The sequence below is a fragment of the Copadichromis virginalis genome, linkage group LG7, assembly GCF_057382275.1.
Source record: "Copadichromis virginalis isolate Kocher_CV1m ecotype Utaka linkage group LG7, C_Virginalis_male_GT1.1, whole genome shotgun sequence".
Classification (NCBI taxonomy): domain Eukaryota; kingdom Metazoa; phylum Chordata; class Actinopteri; order Cichliformes; family Cichlidae; genus Copadichromis; species Copadichromis virginalis.
Genome location: NC_140624.1, coordinates 52,779,366 through 52,799,072, shown reverse-complemented (window position 1 = coordinate 52,799,072; position 19,707 = coordinate 52,779,366). Strand labels below are relative to the sequence as shown.

Below are 19,707 nucleotides of genomic sequence, written 5' to 3'. Positions count from 1 at the left end.
CAAACTCACCTCATGTCTGGCAGGTTTTTCATACCAACTTCTTGCAAGGGCTAGTGTAGGTTCAGAAGTGACAGGAAAATAACCACATGGTATCCTAATGCTACTAGCTTACTGTTAGCTAGCAAAAACAAATCTTAATATGAGTTTCTAGATTACACATCGACTTGAGTTAAGACTGGCAACTGGAAATCAAATGGATCAAATTAAAAAACTTAACTTAGTTTAATTTTGACTAATTAAACAAGACGATGCAGTCCTTACAGCATGCCAATTCTCCAATTTCAAAACAACAGTAAGGTGGCAAACCTATAGATTTGACCCATTCTCAAAATAAGGAAACTTTAAAAGGAAGACACACAAGAACTTAATTAATGGAGTTCTCTGCTGACAATTTCTCTGGAGTTACGAGATTAAAGTGCTTCATTAGTGTCTGGGGAGAAAACAGACAGACGAGAAAGGCAGACCTTGGGGGGGAGAGAAATGGGGAGACGGAGAAAGAGTAAGAGCCTGCTTTGTTAGTGTTTGAAAGAGCCACTTTCAAGGCAGTAATTATGACGCAGAAAGAATGTAATTATTTTCCCAGAATGCCAGAGGGCTTTCAAGTACCTCTTAATAGTGATGGGTGACAATCTAATAGACTACAGAGTGGTGCACGAGGCTTAATTGGTGTTTAAATGTAAGTGACTTGTCTGAACACATCTAGGCTCTTTCCTAAATGTGTCGACTGCGCCTGCACCTTATGATCCAGCCTGACATGATGTGACAAATTTGATCAGAGAAAAGCAGTATCATTGTGCAACTCATGCAATCTGACAGCTTGCAGTAACAAGCCTGAGGTGTTGCGAGCGTTTTAAGACTGATTAAGCCGCTGTCACATTTTGCACTTCCCTGGAGATTCCTGTTTAGTGCCAAATTCACAATCAGATGTAGAAACTCGATGTGAATAGAGATCGTCACGGGTCACTTGAGAAAGTTAAGTTTCAGATGGCACATGTTGGCTAGGAAAATGAGCCAAACGTAAGACGCTCTAAGTTACCAAGAAGGAACTCAGCTGCATTACTTCATGGTATTTGGATGACCAGCTTTTCTATTTTAATTAATTGTGATTTGGGGATTTATGCTTTACAGGGAAGCACAGTATCTCACTCTAAATGACTTTTCACACATGGGCTGAAGTGTCAAAATAAATGATTCACTATAATGGATAAACCACTTTGCACCTTGTTGCTGCTTTTCCCACTGCACTAGTGTGAACATGGCTTATGGGAACAGAGGCATTCTCTGTATAAGCCCGGTGGGAAAACTGCAGTGATGAGTTAAAATGTCTGGACTCCTAATGGAGGGAGAACACACCACACAATTTTGTTTTTTTTTACTTGAGCCTCTGTCAGCTTACATTTGAGCACTGTCTTCACACAGTCATTTCCTTTCCTCGCTAGTCTGCTAAAAAGTTGATTCGAGAAGCTTAGTAGTCTCACTGAAATCATAAATCCATTTTTATTCATTTCCAGATTTTCATTTTGGAAGATCTATTATAAAAGGGGGGAAAAAACTATTGAAAGCTCAATACATACAGCATGCAGTGACATTTCGAGTAAGCCACAGCAACAAAGTGTTGTAGCTTGTAGCTCTAAGAAAATCTGCTCTGAAGCAGAGAGTGGGTTGTGAGGCTTGTGACAGATGTGAACAGCAAGCTGAACTTTATTTTAATAAACACTGTAGAGGGATGTGTTTGCCACCACCCCTAATACCCTGATCACCATTTGACCCATGGCCCGGCTCACAGCCAACTTCTAATTGTGACAAGGCGCATATGGCACACAATTATTCAGAATAATCTGTTACCATGGTGACAGCTGACCCTGATGGCGACTGATGCATGCTCTTTATGTTAGGCTCTGTGGTCAGAGGCAGTTTTTGCCTCTTTGCCCTCCTAATGTGCTGCGGATTAGAGATGTACATTATCACTTTAATCTTCTCTTTAACCCCTTCCATCAGCCTCGCAGCCCCAGCAGAGAGACGCCTACAGCCACTCAGCGGAGCTGCATATGGCCACAAATGACGTGTGTTTTCCTGCTTATGTGTTTCATGAAAGCCTAATATAAACATATGATTTCATTCTCCCCATAGTGCCATCCTATCTCAGTAATCCACTTCACTCGTCATCTCCATCAACTCCCTTTGGTGTCTCTAAGTGTATGCTCATGATATAAATATACCAAGCTGCTGTTAAGCTTTTACTTACTCTGTCTCTCCCTAAGACAGTCATCTTTCACAAAACAGATAAACAAGCCTTTCACTCGGGAGGTGTATATAACTTACTGGTGAGGTATTCCCTCCCCTTCACCTGCATGAGTCATAATTTTTTTAGTAATGGCAAAATAATTTGTTTTGAGCTTAAAAATGTCAAAACTGAATTTTCCTCAGATCAGTGACAACAGTCAAAAAGCCATTGCAAAGTATATTAGGTAAAGATTATGATTTTAATACAGTAATAATTTTGTTTCAAAGATAGGAGTCATTTTTTTTATCACATTTTCCCAGTGATGCTCATGCATCAATGACACACACTCGATGCCAAGACTTGAATCAAGTTAAATTGTTAAGTGGATTAGAAACAAATGCTATTAGGGCAGAATTCTTCCATTAGACAGGGAAGTCAGGAACATTGTTCTATAAGTTTCTCAGGTTCATTTATTGATAATATATGGAAGATATCTAAGCCACTGCAGCTTTGTGACCCCTGACACGTCTCACTACAAGCTGACAAGCAACTGTTATACCCCACGTAACAGAAATCCCCACAGCAATAACACCACAGCCACCTAAAATAGAAAATACACAATCATCACTTTCTCTTCAGCTGATGAAGGCAGTACCTTAACCCTGGAGTTAAAAGTCAGTCTGTCAGAACAAAGGTTAGTGACCCCAAATCCCCCCACCATCTCTTCTCCTAAACTTGTCATTCCTTCATCCTCCTCTCCTACATCCATTCCTCTTGACCACCCTGCCCCATAGTGCTAAAGAGTTTCTCTCTGCATCTTCAACACATGCAATAAATCAATGTGAGCTGAGTGGCTGTAGAAATAGTGTGAGTCTGATTGATTTCTTATGTTAGCACATTATAGGAGCCTGTGAGGGGGCTGCCAGATTTCATTCCCCAAGTGAGAGAGGCTGTGCGAGAGAGAAAATAAGTTCAAAGTATGGTGGGAATTAAAGAAAGACACTGTTAGCTAAAGAACAATTTTCAAGACTTGTCTGTGATTATATGACAATTATGCTACAGTCTAGTCGCAAATTAAGGGTTGTCAAAAAAAGAAATAGACTCTCAGTTTTATTCTTTACTTTTCGCTGCTTTTTCTCCAAACCCTACATCTTTTATAAAAACACCAGACTTCAAACTTTTCTGTTAGATATGTGACAGAAAAGTTTAGCCGGCTTCCCTGGAGCATTTAAGAGCTGGGTGTCTCAGCTCCTGCTCCTTCTCTCCATTCACCCAACTCCATGGTATTTGTTTGCTTTGGCTTTCATTTCATTTTATCAACTGATAAAACACATCAGCACACCTCATGGAGTACTATAGTTTTCTATTAAATGTGGTTAATACATTGTTAAATTCTGGTGCAAGTAGTGTCTTTTCCATTATTTGTCATGGCCCTTTAGTTGTACTGTGACAAATTTGGGGGCTCATCTGGGATTTGAACCTGGAGCCTCTCCAAAAATGTTGGCGGATGAATGTTAGGTATGTGTTGTTTAGTGTAAAACCTAAAGCAACCAGGCCAAAAGCCGCCCAACCAATAACATGATGCCACCAGTTCAGAGGTCCCAGGTTCAAATCCTGGACGAGCCCCCAAATTTGTCACAGTTAGTCAAGTGCCATGACAAATAATAGGAGAGAAATGACTTAAACCAAAATTTACCTTTTTATTAACCAAATAAAGTAGACAAACATCGTGCTTCATGAGGTGTGCTAATCAGCGTTTTCATCGTAACACTAGTTGGATGGGTGATTGAATGTTAAATATATATGGCTTTGGATGTTGTGATAACCTTAAACAACCAGGCCAAAGCCCACAAAACAAATAATATGGTGTTGGGTGAATGGAGAGATGGAGCAAAAGCTGAGACACCAAGCTCTTAAATGCTCTGGGAAGACTGGCCAGGTGTTTCCTGTTGTACTGATTAACTCTGCCTACCAGACAACACAAATGAACAAACAGCCGTAACACATCATGCCCTGACCAAGACAGAGGGCTGTCACAGATCCAGTCCAGTTCCGTCGCGTGTAAACTTAATTCATTAGTGATTCTGTAAGGAAACTTTAAATAAAGGTGGCAGACAAATGGCTGAGACACTGCTGTGCTGACAGACTTTCTAAAGGCTTTTACAATATCACACAAACCTAGACTGGAAGCACTTGTACCTGATAATCTGACAGCTTGTCTGGAAAATGTCAATTTAAGATTACTAAAGCAAGGTCAAGATGAAAGTAAAAAGAAACTTTTACAAGTGTATAGATTTTAAATTGTGCTTTTACATGCCATCCATGAGACACAAAAATAGATGAATGAAATTAAATAATACTAAAAACACAAGGATAGGGGGATATAGAGGGCAGATAATGCTCAGAGAGAATGCAAAGATAGTCTTAAGATTCTGTTTTGAACTGTTTGATAGTCAGGGACTGAATGCTGCAGTGTTTGGGCCATACATCTTCTAAGTCCTTGGATAAAATAACAAGCACTCCAGCAGAATAACAAAACTAAGACATCAGTTTCAGCAGAGAATAATAAAATCCCCTCTGGCACAATTTAAACAAAACACTAACATTAAAAGCCTGAAAACTATTTATACTATTTCCTGTATGGATGTTGTATTAGATTGCAATTATTCTACAGGTGGCTATCAAGTCTACGCCAATACACACTGTGAGAGCCAAGTCAGACAAAATGCCAGTAAAGGACACTGCTTGCCTTTCACACAACAAGAAAATACAAAACCTCTGCCCAGCTGGTTGTTTTTATGCATCATAGAGTTGAATTAATTTTTATGAAGTCATGGTTTCTCAAAGACAAACTGTAACATTTATGGTGAGATCTCAACAGTTCATCCCATATGACCAAGGTTATGAGCAAATATGTGCAGAGTCAGTCTGCAGATATTTGCTCATGAAAGCTCATAAAAGTGGTACTTTCCTTTACTACTGTGTTACCAAGGTAAAGGTAAAGGTAACATGGTAAACTTTACACACAGAGAAGATTATCAGCAAACTATCAGCTTAACTCGTGTTTACCTTTGCCACACAGATGTCTCACTTTAATCAGAATCAGAATCAGAATCAGAATACTTTATTGATCCCTGGGGGAAATTATTTTTTGTTACAGTGCTCCATTTTAAACCAACATTAAGACAAGACAGACAATACGCTAACTAAGAATAGTACAATATATACATATATATACATACATACATACATAAGTCACTTATAAATAAATATTTGGAAAAGAAACATGTGTAGCTGTAGCAGCAAACAGTGTGTTAAGTGGATGCATTGTACAGGGAGATGGCCACAGGCAGGAATGATTTCCTGTGTCGTTCAGTGGTGCTTTTCGGTAATCTCAGTCTCTCACTGAACGAGCTCCTGTGACTGACCAACATGTCATGGAGTGGGTGGGAGGTGTTATCCAACATTGTCTTTATCTTGGACAGCATCCGCCTCTCCGACACCACCTTGAGGGAGTCCAGCTCCATCCCCACAACATTGCTGGCCTTACGGATCAGTTTATTAAGTCTGTTGGCATCTGCGACCCTCAGCCTGCTCCCCCAGCATGCAACAGCATAGAGGATCGCACTGGCCACCACAGACTCATAGAAAATCCTCAGCATTTTCTGGCAGATGTTGAAGGACCTCAGTCGCCTCAAAAAATAGAGACGACTCTGGCCCTTCCTGTAAAGTGCTGTGGTGTTTTTAGCCCAGTCCAGTTTATTGTCAATGTGTACTCCAAGGTATTTATAGTCCTCCACAATGTCAACACTGACCCCCTGGATTGAAACAGGGGTCAAGTGTTTCCTGGTCTTCCAGGTTGGATCACCAAGGTCATCCCAGCGCTATTCTCGACCGGGTTAACTTCAGAGGATCAGACCAGCAGCTCACTACTGATTAAATTACAGTCATCATTCCCACAGGACTGACAGGAAGACCATCGGAAATATTTGCAGATCAGATTTTAAATGTCAAATCATAATTTGTGTGTAACTATAACACCATTTTCCCGGTGCTTTGTTCATAATTATCATAATGGAGTTTGCAATTATGTACTTCTACCTCTTTCACATGAAAATGGTTTTTGCTGAATAGGTAAATCTAAATCTAACACAGCCTGCTCTGTGATGTTAGTTATTCAGAGCACCTAATGCTAGGCTCAGTGAAGCCAGATCAACCAAAGTGAGTCAGTCCAAGATGAACTTGCTGGTCCATGCTAAGCATTAACATTACAAGCTTATTACGGACTACAGACTCCATGTCAAAATGTATTGCATGTGATATTGAGTATTAGGAATATTGCAGAATGCTATGCCTATTATCTGCTGTTTCCTGGATATTTGTGTCCATTCACGAGCTGCTTTAGCTACCGAGCTTTAGATGTGTACATTTTACTGTAGCTGGTTTTCCTGTAATGTTTTGCATTACTAAAGAGTCTGTGTGTCCGGTTTCATGCACAGTAGGTGTCTGCATGAGTGAGTGTTTGTTTCTCTGAGGAATATGTCGTTCTGTTGATGCCAAATTCCACAGCATCAGCAGAACGAGTGGTCTGCAGTACTCAACATTTCCATATCCAATCACATTCAGGATATAGTATTGCAGAGACGTGCAGAATTTCACCAAAGGAGACAAGACAAACCACATATAATAATTATGCTCTTGTCTAGTGAAGCCATACGAGGGGCTCAAAAACTGCTCTGAAATGAGATGTAAGTTGACATAAAGCATAATGGTTTTCTTTTTGGTGATTAAAAAAATGCAAGGTAGATGATGTATGACAAAGCCCATTTCAGCAGCTCTGTGTCTGTGTGATTTTTTTTTAAATGGGCTGAGAACAATAATATGTTTCTTCCCAAAGATATAGTAAATCCAGCTATGTGGGCTAGGGAGGGATTTTTAAAAAAAAACAAAACGCAACAACAATCATTCTCCTACATTTTTTTTGACAGATTTAATGTTTGAATCACTTAAAAGGAGGGTTTTGGAATAACAACAAGCCATGGGAGTGAGGCCTACAATCCTCATTTATTCAAATGTGCCACTTTCCCCCAGCACATCTGAATAATGGCACACAGTCTGCCAGATTGAATTTTTGATGATGAATAAATAATGGATGTTAGTGGATAAGTCTGTTAATACATTAGCCATGAGTTTGTCATAACTGTTTAATTGGATAGCTGCAATAAATACATTTCTGCATACCCCCCTGCCTCCCTCTGTGTCTGATTAGTCCTGGATAGATTTCATGGATCAAATCTATTTTATTTATTTATTTTTTATTCCTCTCCTAAAACTGTTCTCACTTCCAATACCTTTTGGGATACTCATATCACTCACCTAACCTCTCTCTTGGTGTTTTCTTCATATCCTACTAATCACAAACGTAAAACATAACTGACTTAAAATATAGTTAGCGGGAACTCTTCTACTATTAATGACTGATACCAAAGATGCTTTACTGCTTGCGGTCAGTGCCATCCTTGCAGAAAATGTGATGTACATTTTAAAGGAAGGGATTGGGCTTGGTTTGGTGCAGGATCTAATTAATTCTCATTTCTTATTATCTTGTAAAAGCCGGTCCTTGAAACTAAAAAAAAAAAAAAAAAAAGTCGGTGGCTATTAACCATCCACTGAGTGTGTTTTTTCTGACACATTTAACTGAATAGATAAGGAATTACATTTCCAAGCCAATTCATAAGTCAAGAATACTACCTAATTAGAACAAGGTTTTCTTAGCCTCCATCCTTGTTGTCAATTAATGCTGCTATTAACCTTGAGACATCTGATGGCGCATGGCCCATAATGACGCTATTATGTTTCCTCCGTTAGCTTAAGCAAGTCATCAGCAGGTAAATATATGAAGCTGGTTTGCTGTGGAATTGCCTTTACTTGGCTCAGAGAAGAACCAATAATGTGATTTTGGAGAGATGGCTGCACGAGAGAGAGCAAAGTATCTCGATCACGTGTGCTCTGGCAGTAAAAAGAGGCCCCCAGTACACAAGCACAGGAAGAGATGACACTCTTTAGCATTACTATTTTAAAAATCAGCTGTGGCTTGCTCCGAGGCATTCTCCATATTCAGCTTAGTTTATGTTAAGACTGCATTATCATCCTCTTACCCCCTGCTCTCCTATGCTTTTTCTGCTCCAGGTCCAGTGGCCAGCAGATGGATTTCTTGATTAAACTTCCCTGTATATCATAAATTATTTACTAGATTTTCAAATGAATTCGCTCAATTAATTCACTGTTCAGGCTTCATTTTTAGTTTGATGCATCAGAAAGGAAAAATGCGTAGGTGACTTGTTTTGTGTGCTTCCATGTGTGATGATATTTAATAGTTGATTAATGATGAGGGAGCATCAAGACAAAAAAAAGCCCATTATGTGGTGTTGTGGAGCGATGTATGTTCGCTTAAAAGAAGGATCCTAATCTCACATCTCTATTTTATCAAGACGCTAGCGTGACATGAACAGAGCTCTTTAACTCTTACATTGAAATCGCCAGGAGGAAATTGGACATTTCTCACTGCAGATATAAAGATAGGGTCCAATCTGTCAGGGAAACGAGCCCGGCTAGTTGTCCTCTGCGATGACTGAACTCTGTAATACATGCACACGCTGCATCGCTCTCATCCCTCACCCCACCGCTCGTTTCACATCTAGCCCACTCTTTTCCTCCCATCTCCACACACCTCTCATCTGCCTCGCTCTGCTGCCTCTCACAGGTGATTTCCAATGCATTTTTAATGCTGAATTAGCAGGGAGGTGAATGATCAGCTGCATATTAGTGATATTATAGTCTCTTGGAATAAAATAAAACATTTTCTTTCCTTTAAAGTGTTCCTTTTTTAATCTTCATGACTTTTTTTGCAACATATGCTGCAGGACCAGCAAAGGTCCAACAGATGTACTTTTCATGTCCTTCCCTGCCTGCTTTCCTCTCCCCCCAAGTCTTTTCCTGGACTCTTAGCTCTTCTACTGTAAAACCCTACCCATCAGGTCAGCTTGTTGACAGGTCTGTCAATACGTGCTCTGGCTGGTAGAGAGTAACCTTGGCCTCTTTCTTAATGCTCGCATTTACTTTTTCTCACAACTGTTCAAAAACATACAACAGGCCACCACCATCATCATCATCATGTACACACGTTGTGTTTGCCCACACACATTTAAGGACATGCAAGTACACTGAGTCACGTGCACCTTCGGGCATACACACTTGACCCAAAGCGTATGTAGTGCACAAAATCAACATAATCACCAGAACCATGAATCAATTAGGTACAGTTATTCCCTATTACAGCTGTTTTCCTGAATGCGAGTGAGCCCTTGGTGATGCTTTGGGGCATCTGCAATGAGCCTTGTAACTGATCCAAGAGTTGACTGTGTGGAAAAAGACTGCGTTCCCTCCCCAAAAGCAATGTGTGGTATATCTGATAACAACCCTTTGTTGATGGTACGTGGGATTTTGAGCAGCTGGAATATATCTGCGTCATCTTGCAAAGGTACATGTGCCCCCAGCTAGCCCGCTGTCTACGCAACACTGATCTGGGACTGTCTATGATTCATTCGCTCCAACCCTCCTGTGTCATTTTTACTCCACTTTGGGTTACTCTTTTGTTTCTTTACTCTAGGTCTTGTTTTCATTCTTCTTCATCAAATTCTGTTTTCATTTGTGTTCCTGTCCTTCCTGGATAATGGCTCTTTTTTCTCCGAAGGCCTCGTTGGCCAGCTTGCAGCACTAGAGATCTGAAAGTCTGCACATTCATGTGAATAAGAAATATATACACTGAGAAAGTGAGAAAAAATATAGAAATAAGGGGTGAAAAGCACACAGGAAAGCAGTTCCCATGTTTAACCTTCAGATGAGCAAAGGCCTATCTTCATAGAGCTACGCATCCCAGCATACATTTCTATTCTGAATATCCACTAGCTCACCAATATTGTGGATCTGTAGTCTTGTTTGAAAAATGGTGCAGGCATTCCAGATGTGACCTGTTTTATGTCCTTTTTGAATATCGCCTAGATGCCCCTCCTGGACTTTTTACCAACAAGCAGTTTGTTTACAAAAACGTCGTATTAGAACAAAAGATGACAGAAATACTTATAAAAATAGTAGGAAACATGAGAACATTAAACACAATCATGAGACAGACTCATAATCTTAATCCTACCATGAACTAGCCAAATTACAATTTAACCATAGGGTTGTATTTGTGTATTATCTATTTGTCAGTATATTGGTACTGGCATTTACAACAGTGGAAAATTGAAAATTAATTACACAGTTATCCATCAGAAGGCGCTCTGCAACTTCTCTGTTTTCAACACCACAAAAATAACAACAAGCTAATGCTAGCAGACTATAAGACATGAGTGATATACGACTTGTCATGACAACAAAAAAAGATGATCTTTATGTCATTATTGTAAGAACTTAATACACATAACTAGGGATGGGTACCGGTGTCCGGTGCCATGATGGCACCGGTTCTGACATAAACGGTAGTAACCAGACCGAAAAGCAGCGCACATTTTGGTGCTTTATTTAGGTGCTTTTTTTTTCCTGAGCTGTGATACACTTTAGATTCTAGCCAATCATTTTACGTTTCTGAGGATAGTAGGCGGGTCCAGGTACGTACGTTCTTTTAGAGCAGAGCTACAGATTAAAAATGCCCAAGGCCAAGCGGTCAAAAGTCTGGCTGTACTTGACAGCAAAATATGCAAACTCAGCAGCCTGCAACAAGTGCTTTAAGCTGATACTGTGATACTGTGCAAAGAGGTAACACCTCGAATCTGATGAAACACCTGGCGACGCATAGCGTTTTTTTAAAAGCTGAAAAATGCGCGTATTTGATAGCTTGCTGCGAGACCTCACACTGAGCACATCTACTGCGGGTGTGGTGCCTGTTATCGGACCCGGAGTTAGCAACATCCCCCAAAAACCCGAAGAGAGTCCTGGCCCCTAGCCCTGCCAGTGTAGCAGAAATGATGACGGATGATGATGGCAGCAGCAGCCGTTCTTCTCTGCGTGAGTAGCTTAATGTTGTTTGTGTGTAATTTACGTTGAGTAGGCTAACCACGTTATTACATTAATGCATGTAAGGTGAACTAGCAAACACCGTCGTAGTTACATGCGGCTGTCTTCTTGTTTGATGGCAGATACTCCCTTCACCCTGGCCAAAAAGGCTAAAATGACCAAAGAAAAAGTGGAAAACAGCTAAACATGAGAGGTTTTTGGACAAAGTTTGTGTTTTTTCCATTGTTTAAGCACTGCTTCCAGCCCAGAGTGATGCCATAAATCCCCTATAGCTGCAGAAAAGGCTAACATTGTTATCTTTTTACAAAAAAACAGCTGAACATGAGAGGTTTTTGGACCAATTTTGTGTTCTCCATTCTTTAAGCACCGGTTTGAGCACCGGTTTGAGCACCGTTTAAGCACCGGCACCGTTTGAAAAGTACCGGTTTGGCACCGGTATCGGATAAAACCTAAACGATACCCATCCCTACACATAAACCAATATTTTGAAAAAATACAGCCTATGTATTGGATTTTGAAAACTCCAAATATGGGAGTGGTTCTTATATAGTGCCATTTGAGTACTTAAGCGCTTAAGTGGCTTTATACAATATGTCTCATCTGCATAAGTACTTCCTATCCAGTATTCGGACACACATTCAGAGTCCGATGAACGCATCAGGATCAGCTCGGGGTTCAGATTGGATTGGATTCTGGTTCTTCAGGGACTGAACCACCAACATTCTACATTGAAATACATACATAAATATTTTTTTTTATTCAATTAAAAAAAATAACTCAACATATTAAGACTATCTGTTTACAACCATTTTGTAACTAAAAAAGTTGGAAATATTAAAAAAATATAAAAAAACAACATGCATCTGCTTTTTATTTCCATAGCAATTTGGTAACCAATATTTTGGCCACCTCTGGCCTCATTGCTCATTATGACCCTTCAGTATTTTGCAGCTGAACAGTGACCATTTCTATTGCTGTAACCATGGAGTGTGCTGGGATGCTACACAAAATGGCTCTGTCTGTGTCGGAAACCTAAACAAAACTGCATGCCGCTCCATTACGACACTCAATCACTTTCTATGAGAAAGCACTCTTCACTTATATAACAACTTGACAGTAATGGCTCATTACCTCTTTGATCCACCAACACACAGGGTCCTCTCACACATTCATACCTTCATTCTAACAATAGTCCTACACTCCTGTGAACCACTTAGGCTTTGAACCCACAATTCAACAATACTAAAACAATGGAAAGCATCTATAGCGCATGGATGTGTTTATAGCTGGAAGGAAGCTGATATTGCACCGATACAAAGAATAAAAACAGAGAGAGGCAATTAGAAAAGCATTTATGTGAGAAGAGACGTACCCACAGGAAGATGAGAAACAGCAAAAAATTAAGGCTTTGAAATTCATTATAGTACACGCGCCAGTTTATAGGGGATGTTGCTATGAAGAGCAAAGTGAAATCAGTGACACCGAGGGACTGTTTTTGTTTTCTTCTTGATAAATAGAGTTACTATATCTATTCTGTCCCCCTCCCCCAACTAAGTTTGAAAGGATTGATAAAAGTAAGTCATCACACAAGAGAAACATGCATAGACCCTCGCATGAAAATGTCAAACTATAAGTACTTTCATGTACTGTACAGTTCTTAACACAGCCTAATTTGAGATGTTTACAGTACAGACAAAAGTGCCCACATGTAAAGACAGAGAAAGCAACTTCCACATTATCATTGTAATTGATGCGCTGAAGTTGACTGAAAGCAGAATGTGTAGCTATTATTGTATCCGTATCGGTGATGTGACAAATACACGAAGCCCTTTGGTGTCAGGTGCTTCCTCGATGCCAAGCCAGAGCAAGGCAGGGGAGACCAAGGCCGAGGTTGTTAGAGCTGTAGTCCTGCCACAGCAAGACCCCCCACAGGGAAATCACAGGCCCAGTGATCCAGGGAAGTCTCTCTGCTCTGTTTTGCTCCAGTCCACATGGCCTCCTATACCTCTGGCCAGCTCAGCAGGTTCATTATTTCGACAAGGGTACCCACAGAAGCAGCAAGCCCACATCTGTCACGGAGACGGCATGCATTTACAATCTTCAGCCCTCAACATACTGTTATGCTGATGATTAAAGTATCATGGCATGGCTGTATAGAACATATACTTCACATGTGTCTGCTTCCAGTGTAGCGTTGTTATTAGGGCCGAACAATTAATCAAAGTCACGATATGAAAGGCCGCAATTTTCCAATCGCAAATGCTGCCCTATTAAACACAAATAAGCCGTAGCGAGTAAAAGTTTAAACTATGATGACAACTGCAAATTCTTTCTGTTACAGTTAATAAATGTTAAATCTTTGCATATCCTAGCTATCATCCTAGCTAGTATGCTAACTGTGGGCATGCCAGCAGTTTTAATTTGATCATTAATTAGCAGCGGGGAATGTAAGTACAGCCACGACTCTCTTTTAGTCATGTTTTTGGTCTTTACCAAATCCTTTGGGAAGTAGCTGACTTTTTACAGGCTGCACTCATCTATATTTTCACTCTTTTTCACTAATTATGGCTTTTGGTTTAAAAGGCTCTACAGAGAAGAGGAGATTAATAATTCTCTGTATTGATCGCTATGTGGGAAAGGTTTTGCTGCCATTTCACGCATTCTTTATATGGAAAAAAAGAATAATTACCATTTTTGTACAGTGATCATGGCAATTTCATGTGTTTGTTTGTCGAGTGTAAATGGCTTCTCAGTTGTACGCACATTACTGTTTTGAACTCGTCACATGAACGCTATAAATCGGGACCTGAACGATTCAGAGCTGCAAAGAAGCGTGCTTTGTGATTGCAGATATCAAGATTACCATCATTTGCCTCTTAACAGCTGCTTGTCGTTATTATCATGGAGTAGCCACTCTGCAATCGTGTTGTGCTGTTATCCAGAAATCTAAAGGCACTTTGGAACTTCTTCATTATGTTTGAATGCTACTGAGCAATATCAAGGATGAGACTACTGTTGATTGGCACACCCCCTCCCATTGACCAGAAGATATTGCACGTTTCCCTTCCATTAAAAACTGAGGTTAAGGTGCTTAAAAAATACATATGATACATATTCCATTAGTACATGAGCAAGATTACTTAGTGATTGCACTCACTTCAGGGCACTTCAGTTTAATGTACAGGACGGAAATAAAATAATCACACAGTTACTTAGAAATAAAAAAATTTCCACTATTGCTGTAGGCGTAAATCAGTGTGTGCATGAAGTGCTACAGAGCCTGACTCTTGTGCCACAGTTGCGTGTGGGTACAACATCTAATTAAGTGAGTTAGTGCAGTTTGATAAATACCAGCAGAGGTGTCGACATAATTTGTGATATGGGTTGCTGCTGAGTCTGTTTTTGATACTTGTGTGTGATAAACATAGTGTGTGTGTGCACATATCTTTGCATGTATGTGTTGCACATCCTCCTCCTTCATATAGCTTTCCTTCATGATGTTTTGGAGATAGATAGACTTCCTAACTATTGTTACACGCTTTGCTGACTCATTGATTCCATTTCTTGACTTTGATCAGTTTGTGTTGGTTGTGGTTCTAAAGTGAAGCTTAGGGTGTAAGAGCTGACAAACTGTCAGATATATTCCATGGTTTTCTAGTCATAAACAAAAAGGTTTTTTTCCTCAATGCTTTGGAAAGTTTAGAGAATGTTATTGATTATCTCCAGCCCAAGTGGGCAACCCCACTGGGCTTATCTCCCTTTAAAGCTGTACTGTGTGCGTGTTTCTGCATCATGTGTGGTAAAGATGAGAAATATACAGACATATCCTATGTGCAGTACATTTATATATACCATAGGTGTTAGCACATGTGTATGCACTTATATCACACTATGAAATTTAAAAAGAAAATGCCCCTTAACCTGCTATAAGAATCACATCACAGTAACTAATATACAAATCTATAAATCTGATATAGAAAGGGAGTTTTTCCTTCCCACTGTTGCCAACGTGCTTGCTCATGGGGGTGCATATGATTGTTGGGTCTTTCTTTGTGTGTATTATTTTAGGGTCTACTTTACAATATAAAGCACCTTGAGGTGACTGTTGCTGTGATTTGGCTCTGTATAAATAAAATTGAATTGAATAGAATAGCTAACCTTTCAAAAGAAGACCTACAGGACAATGGGGTTTCTGTACAGAACAAAACCTTTCTTATTCCAGTGTTGAATTACAAAAATGTAAAACTGATACATAACTTAAAACAGAGAGTTGATGAATCACAATTTCATCAATTCATTCCAGCCATGTAAGCAAACAGGTTAACGATTCAGGCGAGCGGCTTTCATCGGAGCGTGAGAGAAAATGGAGGTTAAATCCTAACAGTTAAGCAGGTCATTGGCTTCAGGAGTCACATGATAATTCACTTCCTTGTCCTTTGGATACCTTTTTGATATTATGTAAATGACTGAAAACAAGTTCTGTTTTCCTATAATCATCATCCAGTCCTTTGGGCTTTCATCATTTGGACTGCATGCGACCAAAAGCTCTTACTCTGGGGATGTGTATTCATTCCAAAGCAACCTGCTCTTATCATATTTTGTTTTTGTTTTTCTGTTGTTTTTTTTGCCTTGACTTTTCTCAGCTCTGACTTTTTTCATCAAAAAAGCCTAATATGAATGCTCCGCTATTGAAATTCTCCCAAGTTAATAGCACATCCAACCATGTGGCCACAGTCACACAGTTGCTTTGTATCTGGCGAAGATTTCAAAGCCGGTTTTTAAGTCGCACTTGAATCTCCGCTTTTCTCTAAATGGCACCCATCTGTTACAAAAGGGCACAGATGACAGCCCACCTACAGCAACGACTCAAATATGCAGAGTTACCAGACAAATACCAGGCGATGTTTTGTAATATCAAGACAAACAGAGACCGCAAGAGATCTCTATTACCTGATCCCTCCCCACTGGGTCTGAAATGACTGTGTCAATAGCACGAGACTGGAGATAAAAGATTGGTATTACTGCTAAAGATTGCAGGGAGAGACTGGCTGACAGAAAAAGAGGGATGGGGTGGGGGTGGCAGAGAGAATGGCTATGTCTGCCTGTGTGTGATAGTAACATAACAAGTGCCGAAGAAAGAGACAGATCAGATTGATGTAGGGAGGAGTGGGACAGATTGGAGCATTAGGCATTCTTATTTCCCACAACATCTCCTCTCACCCAGTGTTGAAGTTATGGATAACATTCGGCTTTTTCACAATATTAGAGTCATTCAGATTTTTCTTTTTTAAATCTAAACATGACTCTTCACTTTTCATTCATTCATCAACAACACCCCCCCAACCTCAGTTTAGTTTACTGATCAGACACAGAGAGGCTAGCATTGCAGAACACACACACACACACACTCAACACATTAAAACCCAGGGCAGGCTATCTGGTGTTCACGTGACCTTTAAGTGCTTATAAAATAGACAGGGGAGCTTGTAGGCAATAAAACGCTGGCCTCGACTTCACTTATAAGCAGGTTACATGAAGATCTGCCAGCTGTAACATACAACACATTAAACTCATCTCGGTATCAGTCCATACTCGTGCAGCAAGACTCAAACACAGGCCCACAGTGCCACCATGCAAGTGACTCTGACTGAGCCCTGAAATCTACAGGAGAGCAGCAAGCCACACATCCAACACCTAAGCAGTATTAGAAATGTGCCAAAGTCGAGCGTCTTTCTAACAATTGGAATGGCACCATTCGCAATTCACAGTACAAAAAACAAAACAAAAACATTCTAAAAGCACATATTATTGATTAGTCTCACTGGGATAATAATGTTGTCGTATATTTTTAAAAAAATCTATTGTGCGATTTATGTGAGCTGATTTCCTTTGAAACAAATCAAAGGTGCGTCAGCAATGGAAAGGTCGCCAAACTGCAGGCTCACGTCAGATTTGCTCTTACTGTCTCAGATTTCTCTGAGGAACTTTTCAGCACTTTCACATTTCTTATTAAAAGCCATCTACATTTTTAGAAACAAGGAAAGGAAAACGTGTGTTTTCTCCTTTCTGTGTGTTTTGCAAAGGCCACAAGCTGCATCAGTGCCCCGAAATCCGATCCCTTGTTCCCGAGGAGACCTTTCTCTCTCTCGCCTCCTCTCTCTGTCTCTTTCTCTCTCTCATTGGCTGTCAATAACCCTCTACTGACCTTGTGAAAACACATTGACTATTCCCCAAAGTAAGCCTTTCGTGCATGCAACACCATACACGTCCGACCCTGTCCCAGTTCACCCGAGCGGGAGACAGGCTGAACTCAAGACTGTCGGGAGGATGTCTGTGCGCCAAGTTTCGGCATTTTCAACAAGACAAACGGGATTTTCAGACAAGCGAGCAGCTTGCAGCCCGAAGTAATCTGACAATATGTGGTGAGGATGCAGCCGAGATGCGCAATTATCTCCTGCAGTGATTTTCACCTATTCCCCTTAATTAATGTATTTCTAAGTAGGGCTAACTAACACGTTCGCGCGCTGTGACACATTAAAATAAAAAAATAAATAAAAAGTAGCCGTGGGGACCGTGTGATCCGCGGGTGGGTTGAAACATTATGACAGGAACAGAAGTGCTAAAGCTCGGGGAGTCGGGAATAACAGCTCATCTGCAGCTTCTGTCTCTACAGTGCAGTGATTCGCCCGAGAGGCACATCACCAAATTCAGCGTGGTAACACTGCAGCAAGCAGATGCACCACTCCTCATAATAATAATAATAATAATAATAATAATAATAATAATAATAATAATAATAGTAGTAATTTAAAAAAGCCCACAGATCGAGTGGAGAATGTGCGGAACATACCTGGTTTTTATGCCGAGTTCCATCTTCGAGTTCAGAAGAGCTGTTCATGATTCCCCATCGGTCATTTACCATCACACGAAGAATCGGCGCATCGAATCCGCCTGTGTTTCGGGGCGGCAGGGAATAAGCCCACTCTTTTTAAGTCTTTACCTGCGATTCAGCCTACTCCATGAGAAAGAAAAATGGGGGTACTGGACGTAGAAAAACGGACAAGGCAAAAGTACTTATGTGGCACTTGCACACATTACGCACCAAGGGAACTTAGACTAAATTCCTCCAGACTTTCCTGCTTCTGTATCCAATATTCCAATTAGAAAGAGTTTTCTTCTATTACAATCGCCTGGAAATTAAAAACAGATTCACAAACGCGATTATTTTGCATTTAACAATTTTTTTTTTAAAAAGAGCAACCTCTCCCCCCAAAAATGTATCTTGATCAAGCACCAAGCGCAGTCCTTTTAGTCCACAAAAAGAAATCGACAAAAATCTTTGTTCGCTCAGATTGCTTGGTGCATTCTGACCTTTGCGTCCACCCACTCCCGTTATCCGGACACTTTGAGGCGCCAGGTTGGCCAAGACTGTTTCCACTTATCACTGAACAGGTAGAGAGAAGATGGGGAGAGAGTTGCAGAGCCGCCGCGTCCTTTCCACTTCTCCAGAAACCCTCCAATAACGGAGCCGCTGGACGGATACTCTTGCTCTTTTTCTTTTCTGCGCCAGGCTGATCTATCTGGGAATTTCACACAATGCCGTTGACAAGACGTGTTGCGGTGAGATTAGCGTGCTCCGCTTGCGAGCTCCGCACGGGGCGCTCCGTGCCTCCGACTGTCAATCAGCGCGTCCCTTCGGTACGTGCGGCGCGCTCCAGGGCAACGTTCCACCCCAGTATCGCCCTGCCCTCGATAGATGTGCCACCGCCTCACCGCCTACTGCTTCACTTCCACCTCAGCGCAAACCCTCCTATCCCGCTGCAACCCAAACAGAAGCAGATCATAGATTATATATATATATATATTTCTAATGTGGAGACAACAGACTGTAGGCGGTTAAACACAATCCTGAGAACAGATTGCTGACGGAATCCTCCTTGTGGAAATCTAATAAAGGTTGCTTCATATTTCAGAGATTGTCACAGCACCCTTTGAACATTATTGCATCCAGTGTCTGACTGGATTTTAATGACTAGACGTAAGATTACCTAGGATTTCTAATTGGTGTGACAGCCGTTAGAAGTGTGTGTGTGGGGGGGGGGGGGGGGGGGGGGGGGGCTCTTTGGGAGTTAAAGGCAGAAGAACCTCAGTGAGGTATATAAAAAAAGAGGGAGATGAATCAGAATATTAAACTGAAGCTACTACCTCATTTATTTCACAGAAGTCAGACGACTAGAGCCCTTTCCTGGATTAACACAAGTTTGTGTTGTGTTTCAAGCTTAGTGGACATCAAATCCCAAACATAAAAATCCAGGCCAGTTTTTAAAAAAGGGGTGGCAAATTAAAAGAAAAACATACATACAGCGTCTCAGTTTGGTGTTGACATCACTACAGTTTGCATGCACGTC

The 19,707-nt window shown here is 40.7% G+C and overlaps 1 protein-coding gene across 2 annotated transcripts in view; it reads right to left on the bottom strand.

Moving 5' to 3' along the window:
- The window catches only part of fibcd1b (fibrinogen C domain containing 1b), a 126,249-nt gene extending 107,151 nt beyond the window's left edge, over window positions 1-19,098 (bottom strand). For both annotated transcript variants that reach the window (XM_085464130.1, XM_085464131.1), the window contains exon 1: window positions 18,150-19,098. In XM_085464130.1, the coding sequence (XP_085320256.1) occupies window positions 18,150-18,221 (72 nt within the window). In that variant the 5' untranslated portion in view covers window positions 18,222-19,098. The remainder of the gene's footprint in view (window positions 1-18,149) is intronic.
- Window positions 19,099-19,707: the final 609 nt, after the last annotated feature.